Source organism: Ziziphus jujuba, chromosome 7 (genome assembly GCF_031755915.1).
Source record: "Ziziphus jujuba cultivar Dongzao chromosome 7, ASM3175591v1".
Lineage (NCBI taxonomy): Eukaryota > Viridiplantae > Streptophyta > Magnoliopsida > Rosales > Rhamnaceae > Ziziphus > Ziziphus jujuba.
The window spans coordinates 11,095,893-11,120,124 of NC_083385.1; the positions used below are offsets into that span (position 1 = coordinate 11,095,893).

Consider the following 24,232-nt stretch of genomic DNA (forward strand, 5'->3'; position numbering starts at 1 on the left):
TCATAAAGTCTCATCTCACTGATAAGCTGACCGAATTGGATGACACTCTTAAGAGGTTGATTGAGATACTACAGGCTCAGGGAGTTAGAGATGTGAAGGAGAACTTGACGTTGACTTGGGAAATACGCTCAAATGTGAAGGAGAACTTGACGCTTACTCGGGAGCTTCATTTTATAAGGGCTAAGGCTGCTTATCATTATATATTTATATTTTTCGTAACTTTCTTTTGTTTCAGATGAACATATTGATTGGTATCTTGGTATCTGATGTCACATGGTTTGCAATTAAGAAGGCAAAAGAAAAAGTGCATGCCGTGTAAATGGTTGGTAAAAAGTTCATGTTAAAGCACTTTCATATCTTTTTCCACGATAATTCCTCTGAAATAACCTTCTGATTGTGAATAACAGGGCCCGCAAGTGATTGATTGCAAAGTAATATACAGTTGAATTACCCAAAAAAAGAAAAGAAAAAAAAAAGATTATTTGGGAGTGTTTTTTTTTTTTTTTTTTTTTTGTGTGTATAGAATAATAATAATAATAACAGAATCTTTGTTAGCAAAATTTGTATGAGTTTGATTTTTTTTAATATGATATTTATTTATGTGAGTAAATCTACATAATGGTTATAATTGCGTATTGACAATAAGGATAGCATATATAGTTGCCAAAAAAAAAAATCCCTCTTCTAAATGCGATTCGATGGATCTGGACACTTGTCATTTCCTGGTTGCTTAAACTGTAAGAAATAAAATTCAGTCAATATTAGGACAGATAGAACCTTCCCTTAATGGGCGTTGCATTGAAATGTAGTCAATTGGTTTGTTTTTTTTTTTTTTTTGGGTGAGTACAGTCAATGTTGCTTTCATGGAATCTTCCCTTAATCATTCTATACTACATGTGAAGCCCATGATTGGAGTTTCCACACGGAGAACTTCAATTTTAGCTTTCCTTCGTCATCAAGAAAAAGAAACAATTCATATATATATATATATAGCAAGACTCCTGTACAGTTGAAGAATCTGCAGAAGATATCTTTGACCCCACAATATGACACAATAAATGATATCCTTTACATAATTTTTTAAAATTTAACATTTTGACCCCACAATATGACACAATAAATGATATCCTTTACAGATGAAAATTTCTCATCAGTTTGGTTCGACATGCATTAGCATTCGGAACTTGCCTGAACATATAGGTGAATTACGCAATTTAAAGAAGCCCAACATGACACGCTGCTTAAAATTGCAGGATTTGCCACAATCGGTTATGGAGCTTCAGCAGTTGGAAGTTCTGATATGTGATGAAGAGAGAAAACAACTATGGGAACCATTTCTGCATTGCCTCAACAACATAGAGATAAGGGTGACCAAAGAAGATATCAACTTATACTGGCTTCCACAGTTCACAAGTTAAAGAAGGCTCAACAACATCAAACATTGCCCTAGATTGCTTGCAGAACTTGCCATTATCAATTTAAGAAACTTGAGCACTTGAAAGTTCCATTTTTTGATGAAGAGAAAAGAGAGAGATGAGGTCGATCGAACAAGGAACATATATCAAGTTTAGTGATTGTGTGATCTTTGGTCGTTTACCTCGTATGCCTAACTTGTATTTAGACTTTAAAGATTGATTTTATTTATTTTGGTACCAATGTATTGTTTTGTTACTAATTTATAATGTTATGAATTCATATTGAATGTGCTTGAAGTTCCAACAGTGGACTTGGTTAACTTTGCGAATGATTATATGCTACATTGTATTCCTACTTTATTATTATGTAAATGTAAATTATCACATAAACAAATAACTATGGTCCATTGACATCCTTGACGAGGAACTCCAAACCACCTCATGTGAGTCCAATCCTGCTCGCATTATTTAACAATGAATCTCTTTTCCCATCGCAAACTTGAAATGACTGCTGAAGTAGCAAGAACACTGGGATACTGTGAACATGTTAGATTTTGAAATTGGGAAATTTGGCCCAATGCCCTTTTTTTAAAGCCTCTAATGAAATATACCCCTCATTTCTTAGTTTTTTGTAATCTGCCCTCTGCTTCCCATTTTATCTCCAATGAAAGTAAAAAATTACTCTACTTTGCTTTCTTCATTCCTTCAGTCCGAGAAACCTAGAGTCTTTAGTTTCTGCACTTTACTTTTTTATTTTTCTTCATCCCCCAGAAAACCCACACACAATCTCATTAAGAAAACAAAAAAAAAAATCCATGCTCCATCTCCCTGCATCTCTTACCTCTTCTCTTGCAAACATATGAAAGACTAAGGAAAAATTGCGTTTGAGGTAAGGATCTGTGTATTTTGATTGTTTTTTTTTTTTTTTTTTAGCTTGGGTTTTTGCTTGATTGGTGAAAGGCGAAGACGATGATTGGAATGGAGGAAACTAGTCGAAATCAAGTAGTAGTAGTAGTAGTAGGTTATACAATTTAGTGGGGTAATTAAATATTATGAGTAAGCTTTAGGGTCGGTTTCTATATTGCTTTAAGGTCAGAAACACTTCACGAGTGTTTGTTGAATTTTTTGATTGCAACAGAACATTAAAGGAAATTGAAAGAAAAGAAAACCCAAAGAAACAAAATTGAAGAATAAGTTGAAAGCGGTTACGGTTAAAATCTGCTTCAAATGTTGAATCATTTGTTTTCTTGTTTATATGACACTCGCCATCTTGCTAGATATCATAATTTAATTACATAACTTCATTTTGATTTTATATTGGTTTCTTGTTTATGGTTATGAAGGTGAGCGGTAGTTGTGCAGAGGAGCTTTACTTGGAAAGTTTGCAGCATCAAATAGAAAGTGATCTTATGCCAAGTGCCCGATGTGACCAAAGTGATTCTTATGGTATCCTTTTAGTTATATGTTCTATGGCGAATTATATAAGTAAACTTTTTTTTTTTTTTTTTTACAATTAGTTAATATTTAAAAAAGATGTTATACCTGCTATATGGACCATGAGGTATACTATCTATGTTGTTTAGTTTGCCCTAATTTCTTTCTGTTTAGTTTTCAGCCAAGGTTGGAATTTCTTAGGCTTGGCTAGTGGAACATTATTAATTTTCAAGTTGATTACAAATATGCAGTTGGGGATAGGATAGGTGAACTGTCTCATACTTACTCCTATTTTATGAATTTGAGGTTAATTGCCGAGATGTGGTATTAGTTTGCTTGTGGTTTTGTATTATAGGCTAATGGCACTCAAGACTTCCATGATAAACTGATATTTACAGATTGAGAAGCCCATACTATTGGTTACAATTCCAAAAATGTGCTTGAAAATGCCTTAGGTCAGGTGCATATCGTTATCCTTGTGCACTTGGTTATGAGGTTGATGTAGTGTCCCTAATTAACATATTGAAGTTGTGGGTTTATTTTTATTTTTATTTTTATTTTTTTTTTGTCTATAAGTAATAATCACTGCCCCCACACCCTTTCTGTGAATTTCATGTAACAATTGGTGTATTACTAGAGTGGATATCACGATGGTCTCATAGCAAGAGAAGAAGCTGTAGCACAAGAAGGATTTAATATTGGCTTTAAGGAATCAGTCCTTGTTGGGTACAAATAGGGTCTAGTTAGAGGTGATACCAGGTAAAAGAAAACAAAAGAGGAAAATAATTTGAATGCTCTATTGCTTATAGAGTTTTTAATGAAATTGCTATAAGCATATGATTAAAAAAGAATTTAAATACTCTGTTGCTCATAGAGTTTTTAATGAAGTTGCTATAAACATATGATTAACTTCTTTTCTCTACTACTTTTGTTTTCCTATTTTGTCCAATCTGCATCCCCATGAACTGCCTTCACTTTAGTTCCTGAGGACTTGAAAGAGAGCATTTAAATTCTCAAGATGGTAACCAAACTCTCAAAGACATGAATTGTATGGTTGCTTTTCATAAGGGTTTGACAACATGGGCTAATTGGGTGGATTCTACTATGAATCATAGTAAAACCAAAGTCATCTTCCAAGGAATTTCTCTTACCCACTACCATTAAGTTTACTTCTTTCCCATCACCAATTTTTTTTTTTTTTTGAAAACCAAAAATTAATTTGAATTTCTCTGATGCTTTTTTTTTTCTTTCTTTTTTTTTCCTTTTCATATTTAATGGCAAGGGATTGGAATGAGCTAGGGGTGACAAACTGTGGAAATGAGACAAAACTCCTAAGTGGATCAGTCTATCGAGGCGGATTGCCCAAGGAATTATATGTGGTGAAAGATATATTAACTGGAATGAGAAAACATGTTCATCTGCTGGACATAACAACTCTATCACAACCCAGAAAAGATGCACATCCTGGCTTTTATAATAGCTTTAGGCGCATGGACTGTAACCATTGGTGTATTGCTGGACTTCTAGATACTTGGAATCAAATTTTTATGCATTTCTCATAATTGTTATGCTTGTTCTGGTATTTTTAGTTTATAAAAATGATCATACGGTTGCTTAGGTCCTTCCTTCAACAGATCACCATTTTTAAGGGAATCAAGTTTCAAAACATGACCGATCTTTTCATTTTCAATGTCAACCAGATATTGAGAGTTAAACATCATTAATGAAACTATACAATCCTGGATAATTTAAAGTATTTAATATATTCATAATTTGAACCATAAATTTGCACAACTCTTTGATTTTTTTTTCCCTGGTAAATATGTCATTTAAAGGCCCACTCTTTAATTCTTTGGTTGTTAAATATGTCATTTGATAGTTTCCTAACCTTGCATGTTACATTAGTATATGAGTCTTTGGAAAATTGCATGGTGACGGAGGAATGAGGCAAGGCTGCATGAGTCAAACATATGAGGGATGCAAAGTGGTTGAGACTAAGACAAAGTTTTGAAAAAGTTCTCAAATTTGCACAAAAATTTGATTATTGTAGGGCCTTCGGTAATTACCAATGAAACCTACGGTAATCAATTTGTTCTTACTTGAAAAATTATCGTAGGTTTCATCGGTAATTACCGAAACCCCTATGGTAATCACATTTTACCAATTTTTTGGGCCCCACAAGTCCCCTTACGTGTGTTAAATGAAACACCATGCAAAATATGGATTCTAAAATTATCCTAAGGAGGGAAAACCCCAAAATATCTGAAAAATTTCTCAAATTGGCCAAAAAATTACGATGACTGTAGACCTTCGGTAATTCCCGATGAAACCTTCGGTAACCAACATATACCCTCTGGAAAAATTACCGAAGGTTTCATCGGGAATTACCGAAACCCCTATGGTAATCACATTTTACCAATTTTTTGGGCCCCATAAGTCCCCTTACGTGTGTTAAATGAAAAAACATGCAACATATGGATTATCAAATGATCGTAATGAGAGAAAATCTCAAAATTGCTTAAAAAGCTCTCAAATTGGCCAAAAAAATACAATGACTGTAGACCTTCGGTAATTCCCGATGAAACCTTCGGTAACCAACATATATTCTCTGGAGAAATTACCGTAGGTGTCATCGGTAACTACCGAAACCCCAGTGGTAATCACATTTTACCAAGTTTTTGGGCCCCATAAGTTCCCTTACGTGTGTTAAATGAAAAACCATGCAAAATATGGATTCTAAAATTATCCTAAGGAGGGAAAACCCCAAAATCTCTGAAAAAGTTCACAAATTGGCCAAAAAATTATGATGACTGTAGACATTCGGTAATTACAAATGAAAGCGTCGATAACCAACATATACTCTCTGGAAAAGTTACCGAAGGTTTCATCGGGAATTACCGAAGGTCTACAGTAATCGTATTTTTTGGGCCAATTTGTGAAATTTTTAAGCATTTGGGATTTTCTCTCCTTAGGATAATTTTAGAATCCATATTTTGCATGTTTTTGCATGTAACACACATTATGGGACTTGTGGGGTCCATAACATTTGTAAAATGTGATTATCACTGGGATTTTGGTAATTACCGATGACACCTACGGTAATTTTTCTAGAGAGTATATGTTGGTTACCGAAGGTTTCATCGGGAATTACCGAAGGTCTACAGTCATCGTAATTTTTTGGCCAATTTGAGAAAATTTTCAGATATTTTGGGGTTTTCCCTCCTTAGGATAATTTTAGAATCCATATTTTGCATGGTTTTTCATTTAACACACGTAAGGGGACTTATGGGGCCTAAAAATTGGTAAAATGTGATTACCATAAGGGTTTCGATAATTCCCGATGAAACCATCGGTAATTTTTCCAAAGGGTATATGTTGGTTACCGAAGGTTTCATCGAGAATTACCGAAGGTCTACAGTCATTGTAATTTTTTGGCCAATTTGAGAAATTTTTCAGATATTTTGGGGTTTTCCCTCCTTAGGATAATTTTAGAATCCATATTTTGCATGGCTTTTCATTTAACACACGTAAGGGGACTTGTGGGGCCCAAAAAATTGGTAAAATGTGATTACCATAGGGGTTTCAATAATTACCAATGAAACCTACGATAATTTTTCTAGTAACTACAAATTGATTACCGTAGGTTTTATCAATAATTACCGAAGGCCCTACGGTAATCAAATTTTTGTGCCAATTTGAGAACATTTTCAGAACGTTTGAGGTTTTTTCTCCTTAGGATCATTGAATAATGTATATTTTGCATGTTGTTGCATTTAACACACATTAGGTGACTTGTGGGGGCCAAAAAATTGGTAAAATGTGATTACAATGGGGGTTTCGGTAATTACCGATGAAACCTACGGTAAATTTTTCAGCAACTACAAATTGAATGTTTTCACTTATTAATGTCATTTTTCTCTTACTTTGTCAACATTTATCATTAATATAGCTAGATTTAGCATGTTCTTGGTGGAAACACACACAATTGAAGTTGTCAGATGGAATTGTGGTGATTCTTTTACGACGGTGGACAAATGCCAATTACCGACGATGCATCGGTAATTACCATTAGGCAGTAATAGCATCCATGAAATAGTAAGAAACCTACAAAAAATTGAACATAGAATGATATTTTAGAAACACAATACAACACATGACTTCACCAACAAAACAATACATAAAACCAACGTCTATTATGCCAAAACACATGTTACACGGTTGAGCTACTAATTGCATTCCTTACTACATTGCATAACACACGCTTACCGCATAACATGCCCCCATTGTTTTTTATTTACCATCATATATAAAGTTTTCCAGAAAGGTTAGTAATCTTGTAAGGTTGCAAAAAAAAAAGGTAGATTATTGATGGTTCGCCCATTGGTAATCTTGTTCATTTCTAATTTTTGAATATTTTTTTATCATATTTTTGTGTGTTTTCGTTTGTTTACCATGATTCTCATCATAAAATGAAGTTGCATTGAACACAAATCTTGGTGTAAATAAACGTTAACAAAGTGTATAAGAATTAAACCTTGGCATGTTTACAAGTTAGGTTCTGCTCAGCATAAGGTCAAAATGTAGTTATTTTTACCACCTCACCAGAAATGAAGGCATCTGCAAAGGATCCCAGCAATAAAGCACTGACACTCAAGGATGTTTTAGGATTCAAAGCGTGTTGCGTGGAGATTAATCAACAAAATAACTGAAGCAGATCAGAGTGTATAAGTATAATATAGAAAACATATTAAAGTGAGCTTCCATTATTTGCTTATAATGTACAGAAATATTATACAATAACATCATTGAAAAGGAATAAATACTACTTGGACATGAATCATAACTACACTAGTGTTCATTATTTTACTAAGAGTGGTAACAACTCATCGTTAAGGCACAGTAAAAAAGATGTAGGGTCATTATCAAAACTTCATCTTTGGAAAATTATAAACATATACAAGTAGGAAAGCTGGCTTTCCATAAAATTATTGCTCTTCACTAACTTCAAAAGAATGATCTAGCTACCAGATATGAGCTGTTCAGGATGTTAAACATTCCAACATATTGTATTGCTGCTGGCATGCAATCACGTTAAATAGAAACTTCAAACTTTTCCATGTTTGTGTTGCTGCCTTATTCTACACCTCTCACATCATCTCAGATACCTGCATCTGGAGGAAACCGAGGAGGGCTCATTTTAAATTTAAGGAATAAAAACAAGCAACTGCTTTTTTCACCTAAACAATTAACAGCCAATCCTCTAGTGGTCATATCCTCTTAATGCCTCAAGGATTTTATCCACCCATCTACCACCAAAAAAAATTATATCAGGTAGCATGTTCAAATAATTGATCATAATCACATAAAAGCAAGCACGTATATTCTTCTGGTCAGGTACAACGTGAAAATTACTAGAAGGAATCCCACTTGAAAAAAAATAAAAATTCAACAGCTATCATTTTGTCAAATTCACAGCTGGCACGAGTAAATTCTTATAATTGACGCATAATTTCTCCATTTGACCATGCCAAAAGTATAAAATAATAGAAATAGAGTAGTTCTCCGTGGGGTGTGTCCCTAATTTCATCTTCTAAGGGATTTTTGATACCACCATCAGTCTAAAATGGAAATGAAGTTGTCCATTAGTACAAGAGATTGAAAACCATTGGATGGTTCTATTGCAAAGATGGAAGAGAAATCAAATAAAAGCATTAAAAAATATGGCCCTCTGACAAATCACGAAACTGGTATGCAACTTAACTATCGTCCAAGTATGTTTAGAGCTAGAACTGCCGAGTAAGGCTTCTCTCTTAAGATGTTACGTATCTTCTCTCTCAAGATGTTCCGCATATACTTTCTTGGAATTCTGTCTTTGAAGAAACAAGAGCATGCCTACGATAGGACAGTGAAATGAGAAAAGGTAAAACTAAACATTTCGGAATATTCAGTCAGAATGAGGACATAAATGAAGGTGCAACTCATACCTTCCTAGATGCATAGAAGCAATAGGTCCTTCATATCCAAACATGCCAAAAAAAGGATGCATAACCAAGATATGCTTAAAAGATAAATTTCAACGAGTAAACACTAAGAAGACAGTGGACACATGACATAACATACAAACAAATTGTACTTCAAATATGGAGGAAGAAATGCATGCTAATAAATAATCAAGAGAAACAGAAAATAAGATAAAGTACATGTAGGAAATAAGAGGTAGACTTCTCTTTCTATTAGAATGAAACATACATGCACAAGCTACAAAAGTCATGTATTGTTTTCACCATATAAATAAGTGTATGCACAAGATAAAAGCAAAATAAATAGATATTGAAAACAGATTTTACCATAAGGTATGGAGGTGGAGGTTTTAACCCTATTGCCTATCCTTTCGAAGACCTATGAAGTGATGCACCCATCTTTACCCTATATAGAATATATGTAAATGACACCATTTGAGGAACACAAAAACCTCACAGAATGTGGAAATCAGAATTTGAAAATAACATTCATAATAAAAATAATGAAAAATGTATTTTCTTGTCAGGTTGCTTAAGGTTTTAGTTCTTTCGCAAATTCTTCTTCTGTTTGACACTAGCATATCCACTTTATAGGGAAAACAATTTCTTTAATTTATTATGCCTCTTTGAAGTACCAATCGCTTGTGCAAGGAATTACATCAAGAATGAGTATTAAAAAGAAAATATAAGAATTGTAAGAAAAAAAGGAGTAGGAATTGGTTCAATGATCACACTAAGTATATTTCATTGTTTAAAATATATATATAATATATATATATAATATGGTGTGATAAGACGAAGCTTAAGGAATTTCAAACCATTTCAAGATCTTGATGTGGAAAGACATGAGCTCATAAATGCAACTAAAAAATTTATGTATTGTACAAATAGAAAAGCATATATACAATATTAGAACTTAGTTTCTAAAAAATTGCTTCGGGGGACAAAAAAAAAATAAAAGAAAAAAAAAGTAAGAAAAGATACTTGTTTTCCTTACCACTTTACAATTGAATTCTCATCACTGCCATCCATTCCAGGACGAGGGTCAAATATTGAAATCCTCAATTAACAATATCCACCCTTCAAATATTTAAGGAAAATGTATATTTACCATAAAGTGATACTTTAAAATGTATAAAAAATTTCAAGGTGGGCAATGTAAAAAAAACATGACCACTGAAGTAGGGTATAAAAATAAAAAGACAACTACAAAAGTGTTGGAAGACCAATTTTAGTAAATACATAAATTTAAGCTACTAGGCATCAAAATATAATTCAAGGCAACTAGGGATATGTAGCACAATTATTCGAGAAATATGGACAAATCACAGATAATTTCTATCCAATTAAAGGATAAACAGAAAAGTTAATAACAAATAAGAAGGTATCAAAAGACTAGTTTATTTAATACAGAACCCAGTAATTTAACTTTTTAACCTCGACAGAAATTCAAGTTGATATATAAATTAGGAACAGAAAAGAGCTTAATTCCAATAATCAATATATTACATGGGGACTGCATAAATAATCATAGCCCAAATTACACAATTGCCTAATTTACAGGTTTCATAGGCAAAGTAAACAATAAGTCATTTTAGTTCACGCTCTGCCTTCCTAACGTAATATCTTTTAAAATGAAAATCAATAAAATGTCATTTAACATAAAGCAAGCATACAAAGGACACAGAGTAAGCATAAAAAGGTTATGCAGTTAACACTTATCATAATAAGACCCACCTAATAAGTCTTCGATCACCTTCATTGTTTGACCATACTGCTTGCAAGGAATTATCTTGGTATATGATCAGATTAGCGTAAATACCTAACTGAAAACAAAATTGAAAACACAGTGGGTCATTTTTTTAAGCTATGACAAAAAAACCTTACAATAAGATTGGCAAGAGCAGTCTCCTTCACTGCGCTCTCTTCCTTGCTTGCCATTACTTCATCGTTTCCTCTCTCTCTCTCTGTTTTTATTTTGTTTGGGATCTGACCGATTCAGTTCACCGTCTAATGCTCACACATTTGAATACTTAGACACCGTCGTCGATTACGTTTGAATCGGAAATTCAAAACTCAAACCCTAACCCTAAATCTAGTGTTTCTGGGGGAAGGGTGAGGAAGGAGAAGAGACGAGCCGGCAAAGATTTTGAAGGAGTATAACTCGAAGGGAAGTGAAAGAAAGAAAAAAACAGAGAAGGGAACAATGGACTTTTCGTTTAATTTGTTTTTAATATCTCAAAAGGATACTATAGGAATATTAAAAAATAAAAGGGCAAAACAAAAAGATTTAGAATCGAGTGGGTAGATATCGTTAGGAGGACTCCAACAGGGGTAAAGGGCCAAATTCCCCTTTTGAAATTTCACTTCTTTGAAATATTACGGCCCACAGGGCTTGGAACTGGAAGTCGCAGCGAAAATTGGGCTTATCCGGCCCACGGGATTCCCGTTTTTCTTGGAGAATAATATGATTACTTTTTTTTTTCTTTAATAAAAATAGATTTTGGTAATTGGGTATCCAAATACCTAAAACTTGGGAAATTTTCTGCTGAAACTAGGAAAATTGAAATTGATTTACACGAGTATTTAAAGATATCTTACCTTCTATAGGAGAATAGAATTACCTTAAACTGAATGAAAAACAGTTATAAATCTATTTTTAGCACTTTTACATTTTTTTTCTTATAAGTTTTGTTATTTGTAATTATGCATAATGATAATTATCTTTTATAATAAATTAAATATTTAATTTTATTAATTTTATTAATTTTTTTAAATTTTAAAAATTAATTATTAAATTATTATTTAATATATAGGTTCATTGATAATCATTCACTAATAATAATGAATAATATTTTTGTTTTATAGAATTTTTTTTTCTACTAGGGCAATTATAAAATTAATTTTTAATTAGATCTTTTTCCAAGATAACAATACATTTAAATTTTTCCAAAAAATTCTTCTATCATAACTTTATGAAAAAATGGCCAGGCATTTGATTATCTATATGATAAGTTTTAAAATTCAATTGTATATGGGCAATGAAGAAAGCAAATTATTGAAGACTTTAAGTGGAAGTTTAGAGTAAATTTCCAGGAAACTCATAGCTGAAGCACCACTTTGTTAGAAAAATAAATAATAATAAACTCAGCATGCTACCTACGCACCAATGCTTTGCTTAGCATGTTTGAAGTCGGTCAATTTTATCAAAAAACCAAAATGTTGAAGTCGGTCAATGGTTCCTTTTTTTTTTTTTTTTGGCCTTTTTCTTTTTGGGTTTGATAAATGCAGTACAGCTGGTTTGGAGTCATGCCGCGTTATTTATTATTATTATTTTGATAAATGTAACGAACCCTTTTAAAAGATGCCATAATTACACTTTTTGACCCCAACAATTAATGAATTTATCATATTAACCCTCACTGCTAAAATTAACCGTTGACCAATTTGACTAAAGACACAGTTTTACCCCTCATCGTTAATCTCTACCTAAATAAAAAATATTAAATTTTTAAATAATCAATTTTCAAAAAACAATTATACATTAAAATTCTAAAATTAATTCAATCTTAAAATCCATTAAATACTTTCAAAAATCAATATTAAAATTTTGATATATATATTTTTTTAAAATTAGAATTTCATAGGAAAAAAAAAAATATATATATATATATATATCCAAAATCAGGTAGCTACCTCATGATCGCTTTTCTAAATCATACAATCCACAAAAGAAGAAGGCAAGCAATTTAGGTCAACAAAGCCGGTAAAACGATGGTTAGCCGTCCACTGACCCACTAAGTGGCCGAGCAAGCCTCTTAGCCTTCCTGGTAGCCCAAACAAAGGACACATTTACAAAGTTAAAAACAAAAATAAGGATGTCATTAAAAATGTTGTCTGCAACCCAGTGCAGAGAACTCTTATCTCCGTTATTTAAACATTGAATCACTGCTAGAGCATCAAATTCAAAACACATGATGTTCCAGCCAAAGTAGAAGCAACATGCATGGCTTTCAAGGTAGCAACAAGCTCCGCCACTTCAGGGATGGGAATGTCAGATTTGAAAGCATGTATGTACAGCACCTTCTCTCCATCATTTCAAGCCACCACAGCCAGGAAACTTCCGTTGTTGCTCAGGGGGCCTGCTCCATTTCTGAAGGTTCGAAACATTTACATCCGAGTTCCTTTCCTTTCCCTTACTCTTATGAGATTCTTTTATCTCTCTATACCTGTTCATTACTGTTGTTAGTGAAAAGTATGTACTCCCAGCAGTTTCTTTGTGAACAATTTTATTTCGAAACCACCACAAATACTCTAAAATGATAATACTAAATAATAATCCTTCATTATTTTTTAACTAAAAATGATATCACATTTTTTTTTTATAAAATATTAATAATACATTTGAATATGAAAAAAAAAGTACAAATAAAAGAAAGAATATAGAAAAAGCAAATTAATTTAGTAATTAGTCATTTTATTCTTAAAAAAGCTACAATCTAAATGAAATAACAATACTTAAGTAGCTTAATTAATCAATTCTCATTACTTTTCTATGCAATTGCAAAAAATAAAATAAAAATTCCTAAATTATATTTTAAAAATAATTGAACCACAAAAATATTAATAAAACTTTTTTTTTTTTTGCTTGTATGTATTTTTAAATGATACAAATCCACGGTTTAAATGTATGTCAGAGATGTGGGTGGGGGAGGGAGGGGAATGGAGGAGGAGCTTTCAGAATGCATTGGAAAAAGGGGAGGAAAAAAGTGGGTGAGAGAAAAATAATAATAATAATAATAATATTGTTTTTCAATTTTTAGGCTTTTTATTTTTATCAAAAAATTTAATGTAATTACTAATTTACCTTTTTGACTGTTAAATTTAACGGGACAAACTAACAGATGGGTTGGTTTTGGTGATTTTTAAACTTACAAGGGAAATTAAGAATGAATTCCAAAAAGCTTTGTATCAAAATGTTATTATTGCATTTTAAAAGGGGTCCAAGTCTAATTTGCCCTTTTACTTTTTAACATGTCATTCACTATTCGAAAGACATTTGCGTGTGTTTTTGTTGCGTTTATTTTACAAAATGTTCGCTTCTCTCTTTTCCATTTTCTCACTGGCTTTCTTCTTCTATCAACCAGTAAGCTGTTGAGGAACTGGGGTTAACACTAGCTAGCTGTAAAGAAAAGAACATTATGGTTCTGGATTTCGGAGGCGCTGCTCTTGGGGCAGCATTTGGAGTTCTGTTTGATGTGGTTATAGAAATCAAAAACAAAAACCTCATGTTCAAACCCATCCTCAAAAAGCTCAAATCCACACTAGAATCATTGAAACCGCTGATCACAGTGATAGAGAAGTATAACAAAAAATTGGATTTGCCAGAAGGTGAAACAACAGATTTCAAGTTAAAAATGGAAAAGGGTGCAGAGCTGGTTCGAAAGTGTTCCAAAGTTAATAGGTTTAATATCTTCATAAAGTTTTATCTCGCTGGTAAGCTGACCGAATTGGATGACACTCTTAAGAGGTTGATTGAGATACTAGAGGCTCAGGGAGTGAGAGATGTGAAGGAGAACTTGACGTTGACTCGGGAAATTTACTTAGATGTGAAGGAGAACTTGACGTTGACTCGGGAAATTCACTCAAAAGTCGATGGAGGTGGAAGCAATAATGGATTGGTACATAATCAGATTAATGTACCAGCCATTTCGTCATGCGATGTACTCGATCAACTCCCTTCGCTTACTGTCGGACTGGAAAAGCCATTGAAGGAATTGAAGATGAGGCTGCTTAACAATGGAGCACCGTTGCTTGTTGTGAATGGTAGGGGGGGAGTTGGTAAGACTCTCTTAGCACGAAGATTCTGTCTTGATGATGAAGTAAAAGGTATGGTTTTATTTTTATTTTTTTTATTTCTTTTTTTTCAGTTTTCCTGAACTTATTTTGAAATTTGAAGCAGAATTTCATAGTTCAGTCATTTAGTTAATATTTCTTAAAGTCTTCATACTTTTTTTATTTTTATTGTTGTCTTATTGGATAGAAAAATTCAAGAGCAACATCTTCTTTGTTGTTGTTTCGAAAACCCAACCTACCGTGAGTTCTATAGTACAGAGACTACATAAACACACAGGGAATGAGGTGCCTGATCTTCCCGACGAAGCAGTTGCAGTCCGCTACTTGAAACAGTTGCTGAATAAACTAAGTCCAAGTCCTATATTGTTGGTATTGGACGATGTTTGGCCCGGATCCGTATCCCTTGTTCGGAATTTTGTTGTCCAAATACCAGAGTACAAGATTTTGGTGACATCCAGATCCCAATTACCTGGATTTGGCCCTCCAGATTTTGCACCTCCATATCATTTGGAACCTTTGAATGATGGAGATGCGATGACTCTTTTCCGTTTCTGGGCATGCTTGGAAGATTGGAGCTCTCACATTCCTTACGATATTGTGAAAAAGGTATGTTAGCTAGTCTGCAATATCGACGCAACTTATATATGTACTTTGATGGCAGCTAACACCATATTGACAGACATTCCTACGAAATTGCAAATTCTTATTAATGTGGTGAAACATGCATTGCAGATAGTGGATCACTATAATGTTTCACCTCTTGCCCTTAAAATTGTGGCCGGATCGTTAAGCGGGCAGCCTACAGAAATTTGGCGAAGAAGACTGAAAGAATGTTCCAATGGTTCACCTACTCTCAGTTCTGAAACTGAGTTAGATACCCACCTTCAAAGCTACTTAGATGATTTAAAGATCAGTGAGAAGGAGTGTTTCATGGACCTTGGCTCATTTCCTGAAGACCAAAGGATTTCTGTTGTTTCCCTAATTGATATGTGGACGGAATTTTACGAGCTAGAAGAAGATGGTGACGCCGTTATTAATCTTATTGATCTCGATCTCCGTAACCTGGCTAATCTTGTAGTCACAAGGTATGCTTGTTCTTTAAGCATGTCCTTCCAGCTTATCTAGAAATGCAGTAAAGACTGTATGATGGCTAATATGACATTCAATGGCCCAAATTATTATTTCATTCGGATCTTGGTATTGATGGTAAATGATGAGAAGCATGTACAATTTGACGTTTTACCAATCCAAAACTTATAATGGAGAATTCCTAGTAATTTAGGCATAAGTTTGATATTTCCCACAACCATAAGCCAAAAACACAAATTAAAACCTTCAGTGTCTTACATGATGAAATGATTGGAAGAATTTGTTCTAAGCAATTGTTTCCCTTTCTTATGATCAGAAAGGATGTGAATGCTGATGATGACTACTATAGCGAACACTTTGCTACTCAGCATGATCTGCTTAGAGATCTAGCTATCCATCAGAGCATCCAGGACCCAGTCGGACAGAGGAAAAGACTGATTATGAACTTGAGAGGAGACAACCTTCCAAAGTGGTGGAAAGAACATGAGCAGCAACCATTTAAGGCCCATTTATTGTCTATCTCAACAGGTAAGGCTCTGTTTCTTCTGCATAGTTATTTGACATTTACATTGTTCCCCTACATTTCGACACCATAAATGATATTTCTTTCAGATGAAACGTTCTCATCAAAATGGTTCGACATGCAACTACCCGAAGCCAAGATTCTAGTCCTAAATTTTCGAACTAAAGATTACGCCTTGCCTAAGTTTGTGGAGAACATGGGTCAACTAAAGGTTCTGATAGTTACAAATTATAGTTCCTTCCATGCTGAAGTAGGCAATTTTCAATTACTTGGTTCTTTGAACAATATGAAGAGAATAAGATTGGAGCGCATCTCAATTCCTACCCCGAGCAAGACTCCTGTAAAATTGGAGAATCTGCAGAAGATATCATTGTTTATGTGTAGCATTGGTGATGCTTTTAGCAATTGTTCCATCAAGCTTTCAGAGTTTTTGCCAAATCTAAAGGAAATGAACATAGACTTTTGTGATGATTTGGTGAAGCTTCCTGTTGAGTTTTGTGATTCCAACTGCATGAAGAAGCTAAGCATCACATACTGTCCCAAGCTGTCTGAACTACCTGATGGAATCGGAGACATGGTGAATCTAGAGGTGCTAAGGCTTAGGTCCTGTATCCGTTTGCAAGGATTGCCAGGCTCTATCGGGAATCTGTCTAATTTAACCTTCCTTGATATATGTGACTGTGTCAGCATTGAGAACTTGCCTGATCGTGTAGGCGAATTACACAATTTAAGGAAGCTCAACATGACAAACTGTTCAAAATTGCAGGATTTGCCAGAGTCGTTGAAGGAGCTTGAGCAGTTGAAAGTTCTGATATGTGATGACAACGGAAAACAACTGTGGGAATCATCTCTGCCTCATCGCAACGACGTAGATATAAGGTTGACCATAAAAGATATCAACTTAAACTGGATGCCAGGGTTCGGCTAGCTGTGATGTTAAAGAAGGCTCAACAACATCAAGCACTGCTCCAGATTGCTTCCAGGTGCTGCCGTCATCAATTTAAGAACCTTGAGCACTTGAAGGTTCCATTTTTCAATGAAGAGCAAAGCGAGAGATGATGCCGATCAAATAAAGAACATACATCAACTATCAACTTCAGGGATTGTATGATATTTGGTGTTTTATCTTTATATACCATTTTTATTTATTTATTTTTCTTATTTTAACTTTAAAGATTGATTTTATTTAGTTTGGTTCCAATGGATTGTTTTGTTAAGAAATTGTATTGAATATGCTTTGGTGTGCGCGTGGACCTGTTTGCTCTCTTCAAGAGCTCGCTGTTGAGTGCAAAATTTTAAGAGGGTTAAGTATACTAAACTAAAGCCGAGGGTCGGTCTATGTGATTGAGCATTGAAACAACCTCTCTCAAAACACTTTTGCTCACAGAGAATGTCAATGGAATTTTTGTGTTTCTTGTCCTTGCATAAGGGGCTTTATGAGGCCGTATTTGGGATTGGATTTGAAGAAAGTCTTCTCGTTAGGAGGTTTGCCTAGCTGAGTCTTTGAAGCAAACGAGAAGGTCCTTCAGAAATTTCGTAGCTGACTATAATGGCCGTTGGAGAAGCTGGCACTGTAGCTTGGGAATGTACTGGGATAGATACCCTCTCGGTTCCGGGAAAATCCAAATATTCTTTCCGCAAAAAAATAAAAATTGAAATATTACGGGCCAATGGGCTTTGAACTGGAAACCGTAGATAGAGAAAATTAGGCTTATACGGCCCATGGGGATCTCTCTCTGTCTTTGGAGAATAATGATTGATTCGTTTTTTCAAAAAAAAAAAAAAAAAAAAAAAAAAAGATTTTGATAATTGGGTGATTTTAGGACTTTTACACTCTTTTTCTTATTTATTTATAGAATTTTATTTTCTTATCTAACTAGGTACCACCGTGACAAGGTAATGATAAAATCAATTTTTAATTAGGTCTTTTTCCAAGATAAATATATATATATATATATATTTTTTTTTTTTCCCCAAAAATCTCCTCAATCATAAAATAATTTTTTTTTTTTTTTTAATAAGCCCGCAACAGATTGTCTATATAATAATTCTAAAATCTAATTGTATGTGGACAAAAGAGACGGCAAATTATTGGAGACTTGAAAGTGAAAAGTTTGGAGTAAATTTCTAGGAAACTCACAGCAGAAGCACCACTTTATTGGAAAAATAAATAAAAATAAACTCAGCACGCTTTGCATCAATGCTTTGCTTTAGCATTGAGGCCGGTCAAGGGGTAAAAAGCAAATAAATAAATAAATAATTTTACTATCTATCATTATTAATAATATTAATGATTATTATAAATTTTAATTGAAAATTTTAATACTATTATTTTTTATATTAAAATCTTAAAAAGGAATATTTAACATCTAATTTAATGATTACAAATAGTTTTTTTTTTTTTTTTCAATAGATAAACAAATAATGAAAAAATAAAAAAGAAAGTCGGTCAATGGGGTTTGGAGTCACAGATCGCGTCAGTAAAGTAACGTTTGTCATCCACCAACCACGAAGATTGCTCGTCATTTCATTGTTTTTTCCCCTTTTTTTTTTTTGTTTTTTTCCCCACAAAATTTTTGCTTCCCTTCTTCCATTTTGTTCCAAATTTTCTTCTTTTATCAAGCAGTAATTAGCTTTTTCATGGTCCATACTGAAACGAGATCGATTTAGTTGAGGAGTTTGGGCTAACACTAAGGTAGCTTCATAAGAAAAAACATTATGCCAGTGGATTATGCAGGCGCTGCTATTGGGGCAGCATTTGGTGCTTTGTTTAATGTGGTTAAAGAAATCATAGACAAAAACCTCATGTTCAAACCCATGCTCAAAAGCCTGCAAGCCACACTAAATTCACTGGAACCGCTGATCACACAGATAAAGAAGTATAACGACGATTTGGATTTGCCAGAAGGGGAAACAACAGATTTCAAGTTAGAAATGGAAAATGGTGCAGAGCTGGTCCGAAAGTGTTGCAAAGTTAATAGATTCAATATCTGCTTTAAGCCTCATTTCACCGATAAGCTGATCCACTTGGATGACACTCTTAAGAGGTTGATTTTTATACTAACAGTTCAGGGAGTTAGAGATTTCAAGAAGAACTTGACTTTGACTCAAGATATTCACTCAGTAATTGTTAGAGATGGAAGCAGCAGTAATAGACTGGTATATAATCAGATTGATGTACCAACCATATCGTCGTGCGATGTACCTGATGATCTCCCTTCACTTATTGTCGGATTGGATAAGCCTTTGAATGAATTGAAGACGAGGCTGCTGAACAATGGAGCACCTTTGCTTGTAGTGAATGGTATGGGGGGAGTTGGTAAGACTCTCTTAGCACAGAAATTCTGTCATGATGATGAAGTCAAAGGTATGTTTTTTTTTTTTTTTTCTTTTATTATTTTTTGGGGTTTTTCAGTTTGGCTTCTCATAGTTTAGTTATTTAGTAAATATTTCTTAAATGTTCACGTTTGTGACTATGAAATCATTTTTTTATTTCTTTAGAAAATTTCGCTTCCATTTGATTATTTAATCCTTTGTGTATAATAAACTTTAAATGACAGATTTTTTTTTGTATTTTTCTTATCGGATAGAAAAATTCAAGAGCAACATCTTCTTTGTTTGTGTTTCGAAAACCCCACCTACCCTGAATCTTATAGTACAGCAACTATATAAACACACGGAGGATGAGGTGCCTGATCTTCCAAACGAAGCAGTTGCAGTCCGCTACTTGAAACAATTGCTGAATAAACTAAGTCCAAGTCCTATATTGTTGGTCTTGGATGATGTTTGGCCTGGATCTGAATCCCTTATTCAGAATTTTGTTGTCCAAATAAAAGAGTACAAGATTTTGGTGACATCAAGATCCCAATTACCTGGATTTGGCCCACCAAATTTTGCACCTCCGTATCATTTGAACCCATTGAATGATAAAGATGCAATGACTCTTTTCCGTTTCTGGGCGTGCTTGGAAGATGGGAGCTCTCACATTCCTTATGATATTGTGAAACAGGTATGTTAGCTAGTCTGCAATATGTACACAACATGTACTTTGCCTCTAAAAAGAAACTGTAATACAAAATAAACGTAGACAACTTCCATATTAGCATACATCGGTATGATTGCAAATCCTTATTTATATGGTGAGAAATAAATTGCAGATGGTTGATTACTATAAGGTATTCCCTCTTGCCCTTAAAATTGTGGCCGGATCATTAAGCGGGGAGCCTGCAGAAATTTGGCAAAGAAGACTGAAAGAATGTTCCAATGGTTCAGCGACTCTCAGTTCCGAAACTGAATTACGTACCCGCCTTCAAAGCTACATAGATGATTTAAAGATCAGTGAGAAGGAGTGTTTCATGGACCTTGGCTCTTTTCCTGAAGACCAGAGGATTTCTGCTGTTTCCCTTGTTGATATGTGGACAGAATTTTACGAGCTAGAAGAAGATGATGAAGCCTTTTTTAAACTTTTTGATCTTACCGTCCCTAACCTGGCTAATCTTGTAGTCACAAGGTATGCTTGTTCTTTAATCATGTCCCTACAGCTTGTCTTGAAATGCATTGCAAGCTGTACAGTAGCTAATAGGACATTTAATGGCCAAAATTGTTAGTTCATTTGGGTCTTTGTATTGATGGTAAATAATTAAGCTCTAACTTCTGCTGCATAAAGCATTTGATGTTTCCATAACCATAAGCCAAAAACACAAATTAAAACCGTCAGTATGTTACGTGATGAAATGATTGGAAGACTTGTTCTAAGCAATTATTCCCTCTGCTTATAATCAGAAAGGATGTGAATGAGGTGGATGGCTACTACAGCGAACACTTCGTTACTCAGCATGATCTGCTTAGAGATCTAGCTATCCATCAGAGCATCCAGGACCCGGTAGGACAGAGGAAAAGACTGATTATGAACTTGAGAGGAGACAACCTTCCAAGGTGGTGGAAAGAACATAAGCAGCAACCATTTAATGCCCATTTACTGTCTATCTCAACAGGTAAGGCTCTGTTTCTTCTACATAGTTATTTGACATTTACATTGTCCCCCTACATTTTCACACCATACATGATATTGTTTTCAGATGAAATGTACTCATCAAAATGGTTCGACATGCAACTACCCGAAGCCAAGGTTCTAATTCTAAATTTTCGAACTAAGGATTACACCTTGCCTAAGTTTGTGGAGAACATGGACCAATTAAAGGTTCTGATAGTTACAAATTATAGTTTCTTCCCTGCTGAAGTTGGCAATTTTCAATTGCTTGGTTCTTTGAACAATTTGAAGAGAATAAGACTGGAGCGCATCTCAATTCCTTCCCTGAGCAAGACTCCTGTACAATTGGAGAATCTGCGGAAGATATCCTTGTTTCTGTGTAGCATTGGTGAGGCTTTTAACAATTGTTCCATCAAGATTTCAGAACTGTTGCCAAATCTAGAGGAAATGAACGTGGATTTTTGTAATGATTTTGTGGAGCTTCCTGCTGAGCTTTGTGATATAATCCACATGAAGAGGCTCAGCATCACACACTGTCCCAAGTTGTCTGCAATTCCTGATGAAATCGGAAAGCTGGTGAATCTAGAAGTGCTAAGGCTTAGGTCCTGTATCAGTTTGCTAGAATTGCCAGACTCTATCAGGAATCTCTCCAAGTTAACCTTCCTCGATATATCTGACTGCATCAGCATTCGTAACTTGCCTGAAGATATCGGTGAATTGTGCAATTTGAGGAAGCTCAACATGAAACACTGCTCAAGATTGCAGGAATTGCCACCATCAGTTATGGAGCTTGAGAAGTTGAAAGAACTTGTATGTGATGAAGAGATAAAACAACTATGGGAACCATTTCTGCCTTGTCTTGACAACTTAAATATGACGTTGACCAAAGAAGATATCAACTTAAACTGGCTTCCACAATTTCCATAGTAGATGCCTTCCTTTTTACTGATTGTCTTTCTGTATGTTCTATACACCTAATCTTATATAGAACATATTGGCTTTATTTGTTTTGGTCCATATGAATTTGTGTTGTCACAGAATATTAAACTCTTTATAGTGAATGTGCTTAAGATTAGAATGGTTTTGGCTGTATATACGAGCCTTTTCTCTCTTTTTAAAACGACTTTTATGGAAACTGTAAAATCTATATTCTCACACCTTTTATACAGAACTGAAGATTATAATAGGGAAAAAAAAAAAATTCCATATTCTCATACTAACAGCATCAGCATCTAATATATGATTCTGAGATATCTGAAGAAAGTTACTGTATTAATAGTGATTTTGACGTGAAGAAAACTGAACAAACTGAAAACACGCGTTAATATTGAAAGGCCTCCTTTTAAGATTTGGGGCTACCACGATATGTCACAGGACTTTTCCCCGATCCATATCCTTTATAGTGGGTAAATCGAGCTTCTTTGCACCTTCTTCTTTCATTTTTTATTTTATTTTATATATATATATATATATATTAAATTATATATTTATCATTCCTTATATTTTGCATCCATCACTTGTTGTATTTTCAATTATAGTCCGTTAATATTTTTACATTAACACCCTCACACTCAGCCTATTTTCATATTGAAAAATTATTTCATATTAAAAGTCACTGCACAATTCATATAGGACCCGCCACTCACAGCTATCTGTTGGACCCACCATGTGGGGTCCACTTGCTCATGAGTGGGAGTTCCTATAGGACAATCCCAAGATTTTTCTCCCAAAATGGTTCGACATGCAACTGCCTGAAGCCGAGGTTCTTGTTCTGAATTTCAGGACAGTGAATTATGTCTTACCCAAATTTTGGGAGAACATGGAAAAGCTAGAGGTTTTCTCGCTTTGAATAGTTACAAATTATAGTGTCTTCCCAGCTAAATTAAGTGATTTTCAACTGCTTGGTTGTGTAACCAATTTGAAGAGAATCGTATTGGAGCACATTTCAATTTCTTCCCTTAACAGGACTCCTATACCAATATTGAAGAATGTGCAGAAGATATCTTTGTTTATGTGCAGAATTGGTGACATTTTTAGCAATTGCTCAACAAAGGTTTCAGAATTATTGCCAAATCTAATGTTATTGAATGTGGACTATAGCAATGATCTCGTGGCACTACCTGCTCTGAACAACCTCAGCATTACAAACTGTTCTTATCCATCTGCATTGCCTCGTGAAATCGGAAAGCTGGTGAATCTAGAAGTGCTAAGGCTTAGATCATGTGTTGGATTGGTAGAATTGTCGGACTCTATCAGCAACCTCTCTAAGTTAACCTTACTGGATATAACTTACTGCACTACCATTTAGATTGAAAACTTGCCTCGACATATCAAACACTGCTTTAGATTGCTTGCAGAAGCTGCCATTATCAATTTAATAAGAACCCTTTAGCACTTGGAAGTTCCATTGCTGGATAAAGAGAAATGATGGATATGAGGTCGATCAAACAAAGAACATATATCAACTTCAGCGATCTTGTGACATTTGGTCGGTTTATTTTATATACCTTGCTACGGTTGTGATTCAATTGAGAGGCTAAAGTCAAAGTCAAAGTCAACAGCTATTATATATAAGCTTTAGTCATTAAACGATGCCGTTATACTTAAAAGGGTTGGATAGAAGACTCAGGAAGAACTAGTTTTTGTTTTTGGAAGCTTATAAAAGAGGCATGACTGCAGAAACAGAGGAGCAGTAACATAAGCTGTCAGCTTTCGATCAAAGGCCATTATTCTTCCTGTTTTTCTCTTTCTTTTGGTATTGATTAGGATCATTCTGGAAGAGTGATTTATGAGTAAGAAAGAGATTGTAAAGGGGTTTCTGGGTTGGTTTCTAGATAGAGAATCTGTACAAACCAAGAGAAACTGCTACAATGATGTATTTGATCTTTGTTCATAGTACAAGAAC

General features: G+C 34.3%; 2 protein-coding genes and 2 long non-coding RNA genes across 13 annotated transcripts; 3 read left to right on the forward strand and 1 right to left on the reverse strand.

Moving 5' to 3' along the window:
* Positions 1 to 2,069: 2,069 nt before the first annotated feature.
* Positions 2,070 to 4,474, forward strand: LOC107424706 (uncharacterized). 5 transcript variants are annotated; one of them, XR_009639509.1, is made up of 4 exons: positions 2,070 to 2,304; positions 2,759 to 2,861; positions 3,487 to 3,870; positions 4,132 to 4,474. It is a non-coding gene; the product is annotated as an uncharacterized LOC107424706 (long non-coding RNA). The 5 variants fall into 5 exon arrangements; XR_003057090.3 differs by lacking the exon at positions 4,132 to 4,474 and having other exon boundaries at positions 2,078 to 2,304; positions 3,487 to 3,608; positions 3,830 to 4,047; XR_001582056.4 differs by having other exon boundaries at positions 2,083 to 2,304; positions 3,830 to 3,870.
* A 3,120-nt stretch (positions 4,475 to 7,594) lies between these two features.
* Positions 7,595 to 11,218, reverse strand: LOC107424701 (uncharacterized). 6 transcript variants are annotated; one of them, XR_001582046.4, is made up of 5 exons: positions 10,607 to 11,218; positions 9,867 to 9,949; positions 9,197 to 9,275; positions 8,834 to 8,861; positions 7,595 to 8,741 (listed from the first exon to the last, which is right to left on the reverse strand). It is a non-coding gene; the product is annotated as an uncharacterized LOC107424701 (long non-coding RNA). The 6 variants fall into 6 exon arrangements; XR_001582045.4 differs by lacking the exon at positions 8,834 to 8,861; XR_009639674.1 differs by having other exon boundaries at positions 7,595 to 8,861.
* A 2,717-nt stretch (positions 11,219 to 13,935) lies between these two features.
* Positions 13,936 to 17,582, forward strand: LOC107424695 (probable disease resistance protein At5g66900). Its single transcript, XM_060819202.1, has 5 exons — positions 13,936 to 14,758; positions 14,913 to 15,331; positions 15,458 to 15,810; positions 16,131 to 16,342; positions 16,427 to 17,582. The coding sequence occupies exons 1-5, from the start codon at positions 14,071 to 14,073 to the stop codon at positions 17,263 to 17,265; spliced, it is 2,511 nt and encodes an 836-aa protein (XP_060675185.1). The 5' UTR covers positions 13,936 to 14,070; the 3' UTR covers positions 17,266 to 17,582.
* Positions 17,583 to 18,856: 1,274 nt separating this feature from the next.
* On the forward strand, positions 18,857 to 22,419 carry LOC107424704 (probable disease resistance protein At5g66900). The gene is made up of 5 exons (XM_048466760.2): positions 18,857 to 19,704; positions 19,928 to 20,346; positions 20,495 to 20,847; positions 21,120 to 21,331; positions 21,416 to 22,419. The coding sequence occupies exons 1-5, from the start codon at positions 19,056 to 19,058 to the stop codon at positions 22,252 to 22,254; spliced, it is 2,472 nt and encodes an 823-aa protein (XP_048322717.2). The 5' UTR covers positions 18,857 to 19,055; the 3' UTR covers positions 22,255 to 22,419.
* Positions 22,420 to 24,232: the final 1,813 nt, after the last annotated feature.